This window comes from Astatotilapia calliptera, chromosome 23 (assembly GCF_900246225.1).
Source record: "Astatotilapia calliptera chromosome 23, fAstCal1.2, whole genome shotgun sequence".
Classification (NCBI taxonomy): domain Eukaryota; kingdom Metazoa; phylum Chordata; class Actinopteri; order Cichliformes; family Cichlidae; genus Astatotilapia; species Astatotilapia calliptera.
Window position 1 is genome coordinate 13,332,715 of NC_039323.1, and position 15,824 is coordinate 13,348,538.

The following is a 15,824-nucleotide window of genomic DNA, read 5'->3' on the forward strand; positions in this document are numbered from 1 at the left end:
GAAGCAAATTTCTTGCATCCCTCCCTTCTGATACAGCTTTTCTGATTTATGGATTTTTACTTTGTGCACTTTTTACAGTGTTATGTATTAATTATGAGTACAAGACACAGTTTTTTTATTGCCTGTGTAACATGGGTACCTCCACTGCATAGTGCCCACCACTCACCTTTTCTGTTCCTCTTCCAGCTGAGCTGACTTATTCTGGATAGCTACGTTGAGATCCTGCTCAACCCGCTGCAGGTACTCGACTTTGTCTAGGTGGCCCTGCAGCTGAACAAACACACAAAACTACTACGGGCATCCTGATAACCATGAGGCTATATACAAAAATCACCATAATTACAGTGTACTAATCAAAAGTCTCTGCGTGGGCTTTGCAATCTGATACATTTAAGTGCATTTGAATAAAAGTGGGACATAATAAAGTTTACCTGTGTGTCTAAAACAGCTTATACACTATATAATGCAGTACATTTAGTGTTTGACATTTTCCAGGGGTAAAAGACAATGCCAATAAATGCAGTTCCTCTAATGGCCACTTGAGGTTAGTACCAAAACTGAGCTAAAATTTACAGCCTGGTATCTTTGATTTATAGGTGTTCCCACACGGGCGGCTTTAGCCAATCATTGCCCTCAGGCCTCAGTGAAATCAGTACACTTAACCTCAGCCATTTTTTAAAAATCATTTTAATAGGGTTTTCTTGGTACAGACCACCCAGGAAGATTGTGCTTAACTTTTGGTGAGGGAAATTGTAGTGTTTTATTTATATTACTTATCACTAATTAGAAGATGTTGTGTTTGTGCATCTGTACAATTTCTGGACATGGCTTGTTTACAAAGCTTGTTAGTGCTAGCTAGCTAATAAAATTCAAAATAAGGTTACTCCTGCATCCAAGACAAGCAACACGGAGCAGACAAATGCTAACACTAAAGCTTCAGTGTTAAAAACCAGTGGGTCACAGAGGCTACATACATCTTTTATATAAATGGAACTAAAAAAGTGGTACTTTCTGAAAGCAAGTCCACAGAGCAGAGAAGCATCAAAAATCTAACTTTGCCCAAGTTAACAAAGATCACACAAAAACAGAGTCTACTGCTTATTAAACAGTGAACTCATTAGTAATGGTGATACTGTATATTGAGTAGTAAAATGGTATAGGTAAAATACCAATATTTGCTCAAACCCAATACATTTACAATATGCTCATTTGTCTGAAAACCTAAACGTGATTCTAAAATAAATTCCAGATTGAGTTATAATAGCTAATAGTTTTAAATTATATTTAAATTAATTTTGAATAATTATTTTGTGTGAGATTAAAAAGGGCAAAAATGTAAAACATTACTTTTTTAATTATTTGACTGTAATGCAATTGTGATAATAATTAAGACTGACTTTATCAATATCACCCGGCATTGTGCCACATTCCTTCTTTATCAGGCGAGATCATTTGCATTTGAAATTTATAAAAAACAAAGAGCTTAATAAGATTGTCTTAAACATGCATCATCAGCTTAACAGTCAGTTGGGTGTAAGGAGCAAATGAACCTCTAGATGACTCTAGTAGGCTTATAAAACTTAAATTTTTAATTTATACCGAAGCAGTACTGATTCTAATACTGTCGTAAAAACACACCAACAATCTCATCTTTTCAGTTTCCGAAGTCTTCTCCAGAACTTGCTCTTCAAGTTCCCCACATCTCTTCTTATACTGAATCACCTTATATAAGACAAATGCAAGACGGATGGTTAGGAAGCTTCAAGGCATACGTGTAGAGGTGTCTAAACTGTGAGATCCATTTCTAGCTACCTTGGTCTGCAGCTTCTGAACAAGTTGGACTTGTCTCTGTTGGGCTTCCTGATAGGCCAGCAGTTTTTGCCTATAGGCTCTCTCCTTGTTCTGTGGTTGCATGGCTTCTGTTGATACACTGTGCTGGTCTGAGTCCACCGCTGGCTGCAACATCAGTATCTGATCAAGCTGGAGTAGAGCAACAAACAAATACAACAAAGCAACAGAGCCTTAGAAGGATGCACATTATTGTGCACATCACACATGGCCTTTGAATTCATTTACCAGTTTATCAGAAGGACTTTGAGAAGTTTCAGAAGTCTTTTCTCTATAAAACCTAAACTTTATTTTATTTATAGAGTTTCAGAGAAGCCTTGAACTCTCTCTGCTGTATGGTACTCACTGTAAAATCACCCACTATTCATAAAGACAGGAGTTTTTGCAAAGTGCAACAAAAGGCTACCTTAATATTTATTTATTTTATAGACTATTACTCTTGTATTCCTGTTTACTGCAGACACAGAAGCAGTAAAGTTCAGGTATCTCAGGTGTTTTGTTAGTGAGTGGGGGAAGAATGGAGCAGAAGGAACAGTGCAGTAATATGGATGGAGCTTGGGCTTTCATTGCTCTATCATAACCTAAAGTTCCAGATAAGGTGTTTCAGGCGTCCAACTGGGAAGCAATCCTGGATTATGTCTCTTTCCTGCTTTGGGAATGTGTCAGTTTCCCTCCTGGACAGCTTAAGGAGGTAACTGGGGAGAAGGAGGTCTGGACACCTCCGGTTAGACTGCTGTCTCTGCAACCTGGACTCAGATATGTGGCAGAAAATAGATGAATGCAGGTCTATCTTATATAATCAGTAGCTACTGTATAAAATATTCACATAATTTGTCACGGACCCGGTTCCGGGGACTCGGGGTGGACTATAATTATTATAATTATTATTATTATTATTTTGTGATGTGTGTGTCTTCTGCACAATGCTGTCATGTCTGTGTTCCACTTATTGTATGTGTAGGCAGGGTGTGTGTGTATATGTGTGTGGCTGTAGGATGGATGACAGGCACTTGCAGGCCTAATGGGTGTGGCCCTGCTGGAGGACTGGCCACACCTGAAGTCCCTGCCACACACCTGCTGCTGATCAGGGCTCGTCGGGGGAGCTATTTAGGAGAGTGTTGGAGCTCCCACCGGTGTGGGATCATTGCGTTACATCCCAAGTTAGTGTGCGTCAGTGTACGGTAGTGCAGATCGTGTATGCCCGCGGGGGTCAGTGTTGACGGCTGCTTCTGTTATTTTCCTGCAGGCGGAACGAGGAACCAGAAGGACAGCACGGAGGGGAACACACACACGGGAGTCTAGGAAGCAACGGGAATTTTGTATGCATCTGTTATTTACCTCACTGTAAATAAACGCACTGTCTTCACTAAAGAGTCCAGGTTTCGGGTCCTCCTTCCACACATCCCCACGGTCTGCCAGGGCAAACCGTGACATAATTTCCCATTTTCCTATGGTGTCAACTCATTTCTTTTGTTGTGTTCTGATATTTTCTTATCTGCCTCAAACAAGCCAATCAGCCTCTGTTCCCTGCACCTCTCTCCACCTCCTCTTCATGTCTTCCTCAACCTGGTCGTTCAAAGAGCCTCATCTAAGTCTCCATCTGCTTCATCTTCATCGGCATTGTCTAGACCAGGGGTGCCCAATCCCGGTCCTCGAGAGCTACCGTCCTGCAGCTTTTAGATGCATCCTTGTTCCCACACACCCGAATCAAATGAATGGCTTGTTATCAGGCCTTTGCCAAACATGATGGCATGCTGAAGAGGTAATCAAACCATTTGATTCAGCTGTGTTGGAGTAGGGATGCATCTAAAAGCTGCAGGATAGTAGCTCTCGAGGACTGGGATTGGGCAGCCCTGGTCTAGACTCATACCAGTAACCAGCTCTGGCATGCTGTCTTAGACTCAATCACCATTACGCAGTTTCTGTGGTTTCGAGTATTACTGTTTTCAGTAAAGTATTTCAACGTATTCAAAGTATTTTAGCTCATTGAAATACATTCCAAACCAAAAATGTCAAATTTTGATTGGCTTTAAAAATCTAAAGAGCAGCAGTATTAAGCTAAAGACAGAGTAAGGAGTGATAATATCAATACTGTCCTGGTCTTCCTCATTGTGGAATCTCATTTTCTCTCCCGTATCTGAAATCCAAATGTCCTGTAACCTCTCAACCCCATACAACCTAAACTCCCTGTGCACCACCCACTCTCTATGCTGGTGCCAGACACCCTGTCCTCACTAATACAAACCACATGGCCCTAGAGCACTACAACACACTGCGTGCCTCTAGCTGCCCTTGCCGACTTCTCATTTAAAAAGAGATGAAGAGAGTGAGAGCAAGCGAGCGAGCCCCCCCTCCCCTGCAATACGCTCCAAACCACCATCCAAGCTCGTCAAATCAACCCTGCGACCCACTCCCTCCCTCTTCTCTTCTGTACCTCATCTCTTCTCTTGGTGCTTAATCTCTCCAGCAGGCTCCAAGAGAGCCAAGACAATAGTCTCAGTGTTCAACACTGGACCCAGCCACTTTGCCACCATTATTAACACATTTTCAAATGCCCTTTTCAGAAATTTATACTACAAACTACACTTACGGTCATCACGCACTTGGCTCTGTGCTTTTGGTGTTTTTCTCTGAGGACATGGGGAGCACAAAAACGTCTTTTACTGCCCGTTGTTGAGGTGACAGCTTTAGGGACTGAGAAGGGAGGAACAACATGGGCGGAGTGTTTGAAACGCACAGCACTGCAGCAGCTGTGTTTAAAGGGACTCCTGGAAACAGCTGTGTGTGGAGCATTGGTGATTATGCATCTTTTCAAGTATTTTGGCACAACTAAAGCAATAACACTGACTTACTAACAAGCATGCACTTTATAAATACTACAGGATATGAGCGCCATGTATATTCGGTGCCATGTGATGCTGAAACTGTAACTCTCGTAGCCACATCAAAAAGAAATCCAACACTGTGAGAAAAAGAAACATAAACAAACAACAACAACAAAAAATATCCATTACTTCAATATACACGGTGCAGAATGCAGGATTCAGATAAAGGATCCTGGTAAATTCAGGCGCTACAATAGATGGGCGATAAATCTTCATGCCTCTTGTCTATGCACGCGCATAAGGATCCTATACATGTATAATTTGAGCCTTGCATTTCTTTTATTCTACAACAGTACTGAACCACTCTATGCACTAACACGTAGAGATTTGTAGCAATGTCCCAACAACCAATTTTGGTGAGTAATACCTGAAAAATGAAGAAAACTGCAGTGGCCACTTGAGGGCCCAAAAGTGAGTCAACCCTCATAGATGCCATGTTAATATGTTCAACTTAACAGCAGAAATAAACAATTTTACAGCCTGCTACAATAAGCAGATTTAGTTTGCTAATATTGTTTTGTTCTTTCATGACAATAACAATAATAAAAACCACAAAAATTGATGTTCCAGATTCCCAGTCAACCCAACTCTTTGGCTCCTCAACCAGCACAGCAGCTCTTCATTTCTGTTAAACATTTGGGTTTTATTACATCAGGATCCAGTTGCATGGATAATTCTTTAATGTTTTTACTACCTCATTTAATCACTTCCCTTATAGATGAGAAACATTTTCTTGGGGGCACCTACTTTAAGCTGCTAATAGTTATTTTCCCTATCACTGCTACAAATCATTGAGTTGGACTAATTTTTCCATAATCACTCGTTGCTACGTTGTTGCTAGTCTCATTCTGTGCAGATTGATTGGTGCACCAACACAGGTAGCTACAGCCAAAAGCTGCCACACCAACAGCTGCTAATTTGACTTACTAAACTGGATCCCTTAACCGGGTTTGTCATGTTCAGTCTGTCCTAGAAGTTTGTGGCTTAGTTCTTGTCTATGAAATTCTAGCTTTTTTATTACCCTGTGATTTACCCTTGTCATCTAAACATGATAATTTCTAGTTTCACAAAACCAAGATGCAATGGCCAAAATTCTGACATTCAGTGTTCAAAATGACTACATTAAAGTCAATGGGCAGCATCATGGTGACTATATTCATCTTCTCCATATGCATATTCAGTAATTGCAAAGATGGTCGCGGATTGTCCTCTCACAGCAGTTTAAACAGTGTTTTGCAGGCAAATCTGTAGTAAAGATGTAAATAATTGTACTTATTGGAATGATATGTACATGATAAGTACATTCCAAGAAAACTCACTGTGTCTGAAACTGGAATTAGCATAGTATTAGAGCATTAGTTCAAGTTGCTAGATGAGCTTGAAATGATGATCATGTCTGAACCCTGGATTAAATGGGACTGAGAATTTATACACACCTAAAGCTGCAGTACACTATTAGAACACTCATATCACAAGCTCTAATGTAGAACACAGCTACAGCTTTATCAGGACTATCTTCTATTCTCTGGACTTCATTGACTTTCTAAAAAATAAAATATGTGACCATTAAAACTAGATTTGCATGGATACAGCCCCTTAGAGCTTGAAGGTCAGGGAAACACAGATTTTCTTTAATTTAGTCAAACTGTCTTTTATTTATAAAGCACAAGAAATTAATTTCCATCAGCATCTGTGCCTGTTTAGCCTGCACCATCCCTACCACCCAACTACCTGATGCACCCAATGACCAGGCTACCCTGGTAACTCCTCAAGGGCCCCACCCTACCCTGACACCGAGGGTTGTTTGTGCTTTTTCATACATGGCTGCAGCACATGGGCTTCTTGCCAGCGCCTCGCCCTTACTCCACAAAATACAGAGATGACGCTTTTTTATAGTTTGTCCCCAGTCAGCTGTAAAGCAGGAGGCCAGGGGCTGCTCCGGATTAACCATGCTCCTTGCAGGAAGCTCCCAGGAGGGTGCCATAACAGCCTGGTGTGGAGAACCCCACCACTGCTTAACCCTCCTACACCACCATCTATTCCGTTGCTCTGCTTGCATCATTAACTCTCATCACTCACATCTCCAAGTGAGCTTGAACTCATTGTCCTTCACAACACACGCATACGGTGGTGACTGTAAAGCCAAAGAGAGAAGCAAGTAATCCCAGTCCTCCCTCTGCACTAACTCGGGGCTTACAGGGCTTACCGTGGGCCCAGAATTGCGCTCGCTTAACACCCATGCTATTTATGATCTGCTTCAGAGCACAATCACCCTCGATCAGCTTTCATGATTCCCTAAAGTGAGCTGAGCCCAATCCTAACATAGCTCTGCTCTTTGAGGTCATCTACTGCCATTCTGCAATAATGCCGAAAATGCAATTTATACAAAAACCAGCCTTTATGTCATGGTATACTTTATTCCTCCATATGGTCGCTTTGAGTCCTTTTCTTTTCTTCTTTTTAATTTCCAAGTATCTGTTTCTTGAGCCTTGCTTATGGCTCCAAAGTGTAAGACTTTTCAGGCCCTTAAAATGTGCTTTGAATTAGAGTTTTTATACTTCTTGATATTTATGATTTCTGCCACTCCTTGTATTGTCTCTTTTGATAAATATTTCAGACAACATCAAGGGATAATCTTGCTTTGATTCATCTGCCAGCAAGCAACAAGAGAATCATTTTCAAGGCCCTTGTGAAGTCTTTGGTGTTTGTGCCAAAACTTGCTGCCTTGCTCATGTGGTATAAGATCAGAATCCAGCCCATTCAGTTAGCATCTCAGGATTGCAATATCTTCTCACTGACCTAATGTAATTACATTTGGGTATCTGATAACTATCTATCTGATAAAGTATCTTGGGAAGCGTATTCTCTCGTTTTCTGCTATATGACATTGTGAATTCATACCTGATTTTCAACAAAGATATAAATTTTCTGCCTTATCCAGGAACTATTTCACAACCTCAGTCTTCTTTTCTTTCTATCTGTGGTTCACCCAGGGCGACATCTGGCCGTGAGTGCGCACTCCAGCCAGCATGTGAAGGGTTACAGCTGCAATCGTTTTCTCTGGCTTGGCCTGGACCCAGAGGCTTAATAAAGGGAATTAATGGAGTGCACTATCTGTCAGATTCCTAAACACAGCTGGAGCGGATGTCCATCGCCCCCAAGCTGCCCAAAAACTTACTGTCCTACTTGAACAGCTCACCCGCTCCTCCCTCCCCTCAAATTACCCCCTGAGTGCTGACTCTGTGAAAGAGCCCCAGCTGATTGTGAAAGCTGTTTATGTATCATCACTGACAGTAATTACACAATGTGGGATAACAAACAAGGAGAATGGAAGGAAAAGAGGAGGGACTGCTGAGAGCATGTTACCATAGAGTGAACTTTTGGGTCATGGGGACAGCTGCTGTGATGGCCTGTAAGGGATACAAGTGATCTGTGTAAAAATGGCAAACTCATAATGCAAGCTTAGTGCTCACAAACACGCGGCTGGTCATGCACTGCTTAACACAAATGTGTCCAGCAAGGACAATGCAATTCAAAACCTACACATACATACATAAACTCAATCAGTACAGACTTCACATCTGATTAGAGATCTCTGACATGTGAAAAAGAGCTGAAAAGTAGGCTTTATGTCTGACTTTAAAGTTAGGTAACATGAGAAGCAGAAGAAATGTCAAAGGCTACGAGGTTTAATGGAATACTTTCATCAAAAAATTCAGTCTTCAGGAGGGCTTTTAAGCATTTTCTTTCTCTGGGGAAAGTAATTAATTTTTACAATTTTGAGACAGTCTGACTTTCTGGCTGTTTTCCATTCAAATTGCAGCATAAATGAATGGGTTTGTGCCAGCAGGAAAAACAAACTAGGGACAGAGGGGGGTAGAACAGTAAAAGAAGACAGTAATACAATCCTTAAAAACAGACTTTATCTCTTTGACAGGGTTCTTACGGAGAGACCCGGGGGATTTAAAATTCCACAGGGCACTGGCAAATGGCAGTTGGTGTCAGAAATCATTCAGCATGAGTTATCTTTATCCAACTGACTGCCACACCGCAGTACTGTGCAGGCAATCTCTAAGTGTTCAGGAGTAGGGTATGGATGTCCGTGTCTGAGAAAATGCACATTAGCAGGCCTCCAAAAGCAACACAGAAGGTTCAGAATTCACCCCAACATGTTCTCCAACCTCCTGAAGCCATCCAACGCACAAACTAGGTCAAGGTTTATCCTGGTTCAGGTGCAATTTTCTGGGGTCAACAGGGATCACGAAGAGTGACTTAACAGAGACACAGAGGAAGGCTTTAAGAGTCCAGGTGTGACTTCACCAGCACTATGTTAACAGTCTTCTGTCAGCTCAGAGCCTTAAGGAAAGCTTGGCAAAATGTATGTTTTTGAATTGTCACACACTTTGTTCAACTGACTTGGGCCACAAACATTATGATATAGAGACACGGCACTCAAAGAACCCTTAAATCTACAGGGGAAACGAAACAGATTGTGGCACTTGTTTTTCACGTGTGGTTTCAAGATATAGGTGGGTGAAATTCTCTCGTTTTTGGCATTTTTATTACTCTGGTGCAATTAGGCAAATGCTGGCACACTGGATTGAGCAATGAATGAAGTTGGAATGTTGTGTAACAGAAGTAGAACTTCAGTAAAAAAAAAAAAAAAAAGCTTTTAAAACTTTATTTGATGCACTTTTATTCCTGGTAAGAGAAGTCTGGACCAGCTCCTTATTTACTCAAGAATCATACTTGAGGATGCTTATGAGTTTGCCCAACTTGTTGACTCGTATTTGTGAATTTGGACAAGGGATTTGACCTCAGCTTGAAGCCCCCCACGGTGTCCTGTGAGTGGTGCTTCGACGGTATGCATTATTAGGACAATTGTTAACCCTTTAAAGCCTCAACCTTGAAATAATTACAAGAAAATGAAATGAAAACGAAATGCTCATTAAACCATGTGATGATATTTTAAATAATAATTTGCATATATTAGTTATAATTGTATTGCTTAATATATATATATTTGGCAGTTTAACTTGTTTGTTTGGTTGTTTTTCATTTTTTCGGGGGCAGGGGGCAGTGCAGTGAGAGCTTGGTTCCTTTAGTTCATTTAGTTCATCTTTGTTCCAGTGGCTGATGGACTCTGGCAGAACTGCCCTTTAACACTGATTCTGACGATAACTATGGACAGAAATTCAAGGTGCAATTTCAAGATTGGTTGGTTTCAGGGTCACATCTTTTATTTTTATCGACGTGTGATGTGACTTCATCAATCTATGAAGGCAGTGGTTTGATGCCAAATGTGAAGTGGCTGGAATGAGGATTAGCACCTCTATGTCTGAGGCCAGAAAAGGGTGGAATACCCACAGTGGCTTAGGACGAGTTCCTATTCAAGTGGAGAAGTTCATGTGTCATGGGGTACACGAGTCAAGGAGACAGGAACAAGAGACTGACAGATGGATCGGCACATCATCTGCATGGATGTAACTAAAGTACCTGTTGTAGTGAGGTAATTATGATGTGATTCTTTTAAAAACAATCAGAGGTAAAGACATTCTGTACTTAAGTAGAAATGCTAGTTTCTGTTTGTTGGCATGGCCAAATAAATTGGTGTATTTGAGATTTGTCAACTATTACTTTTGTGTTTATACCACCTATTACCTTTTGGTATTCAACTCTGGAGTTATTTAAGTTTTGGCCTACCACTGTGGATATTGTTTATGTGTGGATATGGATATGTGTATATTGGAAAGGTGGCCTCTTCAGAGACAGAAAATCTCAAATACTTCCTCGGGAGTTCAGTCATTCAGGAGAGGCTTAGAGTACAGCATTTCCCCCTTTACTTTAAAAAAGAGACAACCCAAAGAGGGCTAAGCATCTGATTAAGATGCTTCCTGAGCACCTCCCAGGTGAGGTGTTTTCGCCATGTCCCACAGGAGGAAGACTCTGAGACTCTCAGACCCAGGACACACTGGAGAGATCGAGTCTGTCGTCTGATCTTGGGATTCCTCACTGCTAGAAAAATACTAAGCGACAATTACACAGAAATGGAGACAGGAAGACTAGCGTCCTTGGAGAAACTTTTTTTTTCTCGTACTAGTCACAATGCATCAGCCTGATCACAAAGTTATGGCATAAAATGGGCTAAGGTTGCTGTTATTTTAGCCCCTAGGACTGCAGGGGACATATTCCAGCTGTGAGACTGTAGCTGTTGGATGGCAGGGTGAAAACTGCCCCCAACCCCCAACTGAGAAGCTCTCCAGAGTGTGTTGCTGATCAAAAACTAGCTGATCAAAAACTAGCACTAGAAACCCTATACTCCAGGTGGGCCTGTACATTTATCCCACCAAAAAATGCAGAGTGCAGGTTTATGAACAATGTGGAAATTATCAAGAGAAATTTCAATCACAGTAGTCAATGCAAATTACAGAGGAAAGAAGGTTCAAGCTGAGGGCACCTCGGACAAATGCTGACTTAAAATGTTTCACACAAGGTCTCATGGAACAGCTACAAATGCTCAAGGCTGGAAAATATCACTGATAATCAATGTTAACACTGAAAGCCAATAAGCAATTCTGAATTACTGACCAATCATATTTTTGACACAGTGATATTCTCTGGCTGCTATATATGGGGCAAATGAGACATACTGACATAGGTACAATACACTGATTAATTAAACGGAGGTTACTTGGATGCAATGTATGTGATACATTCAGTGATATGAGCCCTTCAGCTGTAAGTGCTGATGGAGAAATCTGTGTGAATGAAAGGCTGCTGGCCTGAATGTTAGCGTCAAAGTCAAGGAAGCATTTTTGGCTCTCGGGTACTGATGAGCAAACTGCATTACCATCACATAAAAGCAAAGCTGCCAAAAAAATCAAGCTGCTTTTACATAGAGGAAATAATACGAAGACAAGAGCTTTCAGCATAATAAATGAGTCTTGACAGGAGTTTCATAATGAACCTCTTGACTTATGAGTCACCACCAAACAAAATATTCAGATTCAAATTGCTACTCTTTGGGTTTGAGCATCAAATATCCACAAGCTGTGCTTTAGTTTCGTCTGTTTAGTGCCTTTTCACACTTCTAAAAATATTCACAAAATAAACAAGCCAACCTAAATACGTTTTATTTATAGCCACGGTTTTAAAATGAATTCCAAGAGCAAAGCAAGCAGTGCGAGATCATTAGATTTAAGCAGCAGAATGAGGGCAGTGTGATCATAAATGGCTGCTTTGTGCACTATGAAAAATTAGGTTTTTCTTCAACGGTCCTCGGGGAGGAGGCCAGTGACCTTCACAATTTTCCCCCAAAACATGGAGGGGCAACCATGGGGGGCCGCGGAGGGAGACACGCGTCCTCGTGAGCACAGGAGGTCTACCTGAACAGACTACAAGGAAACCCTTCATGAACTACGCTCCCCACTCTTATTTACACTAACAAACACACACACACACACAATGGTTGCTTATACAGTAATTACCTTAATATGTAAACTGTAATTCTACAGCAACTCATTAAAAAAAGTATGATATACATACATGTGCAAAGTCAAATTAATTTAGTCTGAGCATGTGTATGCTGCCCTTTCCGCTCCTTAGATTTTTACTACCATACATTAAGTGGAGTTTCAGTCTTCCTTCAATGTTAGTTTGTTCAGCCCCCAAACAGGCTTCCCTACTGGAAAAAACAGCGCTACACTGACGCTCACAGTAAACATATCCCATTTCAAACCTACGAAGCTTTTTGCAGTCAATGCTCTAGTGTGCTTGATATCAACTATATACATGTATATATATATATGTGTGTGTGTGTGGGTACTTTTATTTTTTTACAATATTCATTTCACTTAACTGAGATTTGCTTTTTTATGGACAGCTCTCTTAAATCTCCTCGATTCTTTTCTTATATTTGTCTTATATGTCTTATATTTTCTGCTGTACATGAAATCATTCTCCTTTTGCATGAAACTTTAACTGTCACAGAGACGACTTCGCAGGGTGGTCCTATGGTTGCAAAACAAGCCCAAGTCAACACCCCTCCACCACCGTGCTTGACAGCAGGTGTTCATATGTTGTGTTTGTGTGGTGCTGTTCATGACCACATATCTTGACGTTGGTTTCATCTGTCCAAAGAGAAGTGTTCCAGAAGGTTTGTTTGGTTGCAGCTTTGCAAACCTAACCTGAGAGAGAAGAGACTTTCTCCCAGCAGCCCTTCCAGGCAAGCCATCAGTTTCAGTCTTTTTCTGAGTGTACTGTCATGAAACCTACCATTTAACACACTAACTGAGGCCTGTAGAATCTGAGATGTAGCTCCCATTTTTTTACGTTTCTCTGAGCATTGTACAATCTGACCTCGAGGTGACATCCACTCCTCTTGTGAATAATCTTTCTCACTGTAAAATGATTTGCTTCAAATTTTTTGTAAATGACCTTATGACCCTTGGCAAACTGATGAGCACCAGTTGTTTTTCATGGTTTTATGGTTCTTATTTCTGATCATTTGATTACTTTTCTTGTATATTGGATATGTTTATTTTATATTGGACCAGGGGTTGCATACATGGTTTTCTTTTTTTATGAGTTCCATGTTTTGTGCCTGGTCCCTGACAAATAAGAAATAATAACAACAAAAAAGAAAACAAAATTTGTGATAGTAGCCTTTGGCAGGAAAGCTACTGTTGACCTTGAGAATTCGTCACTCCTACCCTCTCTGTGAGACCGGACTGTTTGACTACCAGCTGGTCCTGGTCCATCTGGCTGGGAGACAGTCGCCCCCTTAGATCCCTCCTCTCCTCCAGTGCACTGAACTCTGAACTCTTGCCTGAGACAAGGAAACAGATCAGACATATAGAAGAGTCAGAGTCAGTCAGAGGGATTATCAGAAGAAAGGGTTGTAATTCACCTTTCAGATATCCAGTAATGTTAAGTTAATCTACAAACTAGCCATTTAAAGTTTTTTTCAGTACCTGCTGGATCCTCGGCTAGATTGCGGGTGATGATCTGACGGATGCGAGAGGAGACAGGTACAGGTGTGGCCATGGATTCTTGTCCCTCCTCTTGAAGTGTCAGACTTCTCTCTCCTGAGCTGCCATCAGACTGAAGGAGGGACTCCTCCAGTTTCTACAATTACACCAACACACAACACTTTACCCTAGAGATTACACTATGGGAGTACTACTTCAGTCTTACACTTTACTCTAATTATCTTTATTTTAATATGTTCAGCTTTCATTTGATTTACAAAGGTTTTGTTACTGCTTATTCACTTATTAATTCATTCATTTTTACTTATTTTCTTTTATTTAGATTTTAAATTATTGTGCTCTGTGCTGTGTTATATATATTATTTTTTATATTTATTTATTTATTACAAAAAGTATATTGCACTGCCTTTAGACTTTTACCTTGGCTCCTTTACTTATCTTGACAACTGATAATGAGTTATATATTATGAGTAGGGCTGCCACAAACGATTATTTTTGTAGTCAACTAGTCACCGATTATTTTTGCAATTAGTCGACTAATCAGATCATGCATCCATTGGACGTAAAACGTACAGCTTATTGCACCAGCATGCATCTGCTCTTATATAACTATCATTAGCTTACAGCCCTAAGTGTTTAAGTGTTTAAGGTATGTGCTAACTCAGCGGTCCCCAACCTTTTTTGCGACACGGACCTTATGCCCGACAATATTTTCATGGACCGGCCTTTAAGGTGTCACGGATAAATACAACAAAATAAAACTAGTACCGGTAAAAAAAGGTTTATTCACAACACGTGTGAAAAGACCCAGGAAAACCGAGTAAACGATAAAAACGATAACAAAATAACGCTGAAAACCGATAAAAACCCTGAAAACTATACATTTCACACCTGAGCCTCAACTCTCGCAGCCCGGTACCAAACGACTCACGGACCGGAACCGGTCCGAGGCCCGGGGGTTGGGGACCGCTGTGCTAACTAAAAATAAAGACAAGATGATAGTTTATTAAATGTTAATGACATTTGCAGATTGTTTCGGTGAAGGTTAATAAACTCCTTGCTATCTAAAATATAACAGGACACCGGAGTATTCTCGAGCATCTCAGGCTTCTGATAATCAGTTGTCTGCTTGACATTTATTCAGCTGTGTAAAAACTATAACTTTAATCTCAGCCAAACCGATTTACTCAGGAACAAATAAAATACTAAAAAAAGACAAACAATAAAATTTTTAAGTTATCTAAGTGACTTATATATATTTAACTTGAGTAGCTAAAGACGGCGGTGGGTTTGAAAACGATTTGCCGGAAGTCCGGTGTTCTCACCGGCTCTAGTGAACCTTGCCCCCGGCTAGCGCTGGTGGGTAACAGACGTCTCTGAAAACGTTGGAGTGCTTTTGCAAATATGCGGTGTCTTGATAAACTGAGAAGATATTTGAGGTTTACACAGCTCCATTCTCGCCTGAAAATATGTTAAACTTTATTTTGTGACCCAAAAAGAATAATAAGAGTAATATTAAAACTAACTAACATGCAACTGTTTCAATTAGATTGATTGTCATTTTAACTGACTTTTATTTTATTTGAATTTTATTGAATTTTATTTTTATTTTATTTGTATTCTTTCACTTATTGTTGCATGTGTGTTGTTGCTGCCTGTGTTTGAGTAATTTCTGTAACTGTGAGACATCTGCTGCTGCCTATCTTGGCCAGGTCTCCCTTGAAAAAGAGGTTTTTAATCTCAATGGGATCTTCCTGGTTAAATAAAGGTTAATAAATAAATAAATAAAAAACTAGCTGCTGCCATTGTTGACAACTTTTCCAGGCCGAGCTATGAATTATGGGACACAGCTTCTACTTCGGGGTTTAACGGCAGCTGGCATCCTTGTACATGCAGTGCTGCCATCTTCTGTTTCACTCCGTTATTACACTCTTAAATCCTACTACTCATTGCTGCCTCTTTTGGGATCTTACAAAGCTTCAAATGACCGTCGACTATTAAATCAGTCGTCAACGATTTTAATAGTCGATGCAATCGTGACTAGTCGACTAATCGTGGCAGCCCTAATTATGAGTTATTAATTTTTATTCCAGCTGTTAAA

The 15,824-nt window shown here is 40.5% G+C and overlaps 1 protein-coding gene across 5 annotated transcripts in view; it reads right to left on the reverse strand.

Annotated features, from left to right (window-relative positions):
- The window catches only part of crocc2 (ciliary rootlet coiled-coil, rootletin family member 2), a 44,691-nt gene that overhangs the window by 27,319 nt on the left and 1,548 nt on the right, over nucleotides 1-15,824 (reverse strand). For all 5 annotated transcript variants that reach the window (XM_026157830.1, XM_026157827.1, XM_026157829.1 and 2 more), the window contains exons 2-6: nucleotides 13,706-13,859; nucleotides 13,445-13,560; nucleotides 1,813-1,980; nucleotides 1,639-1,722; nucleotides 167-270 (exon numbers count right to left, since the gene is read on the reverse strand). In XM_026157830.1, the coding sequence (XP_026013615.1) occupies nucleotides 167-270; nucleotides 1,639-1,722; nucleotides 1,813-1,980; nucleotides 13,445-13,560; nucleotides 13,706-13,859 (626 nt within the window). The remainder of the gene's footprint in view (nucleotides 1-166; nucleotides 271-1,638; nucleotides 1,723-1,812; nucleotides 1,981-13,444; nucleotides 13,561-13,705; nucleotides 13,860-15,824) is intronic.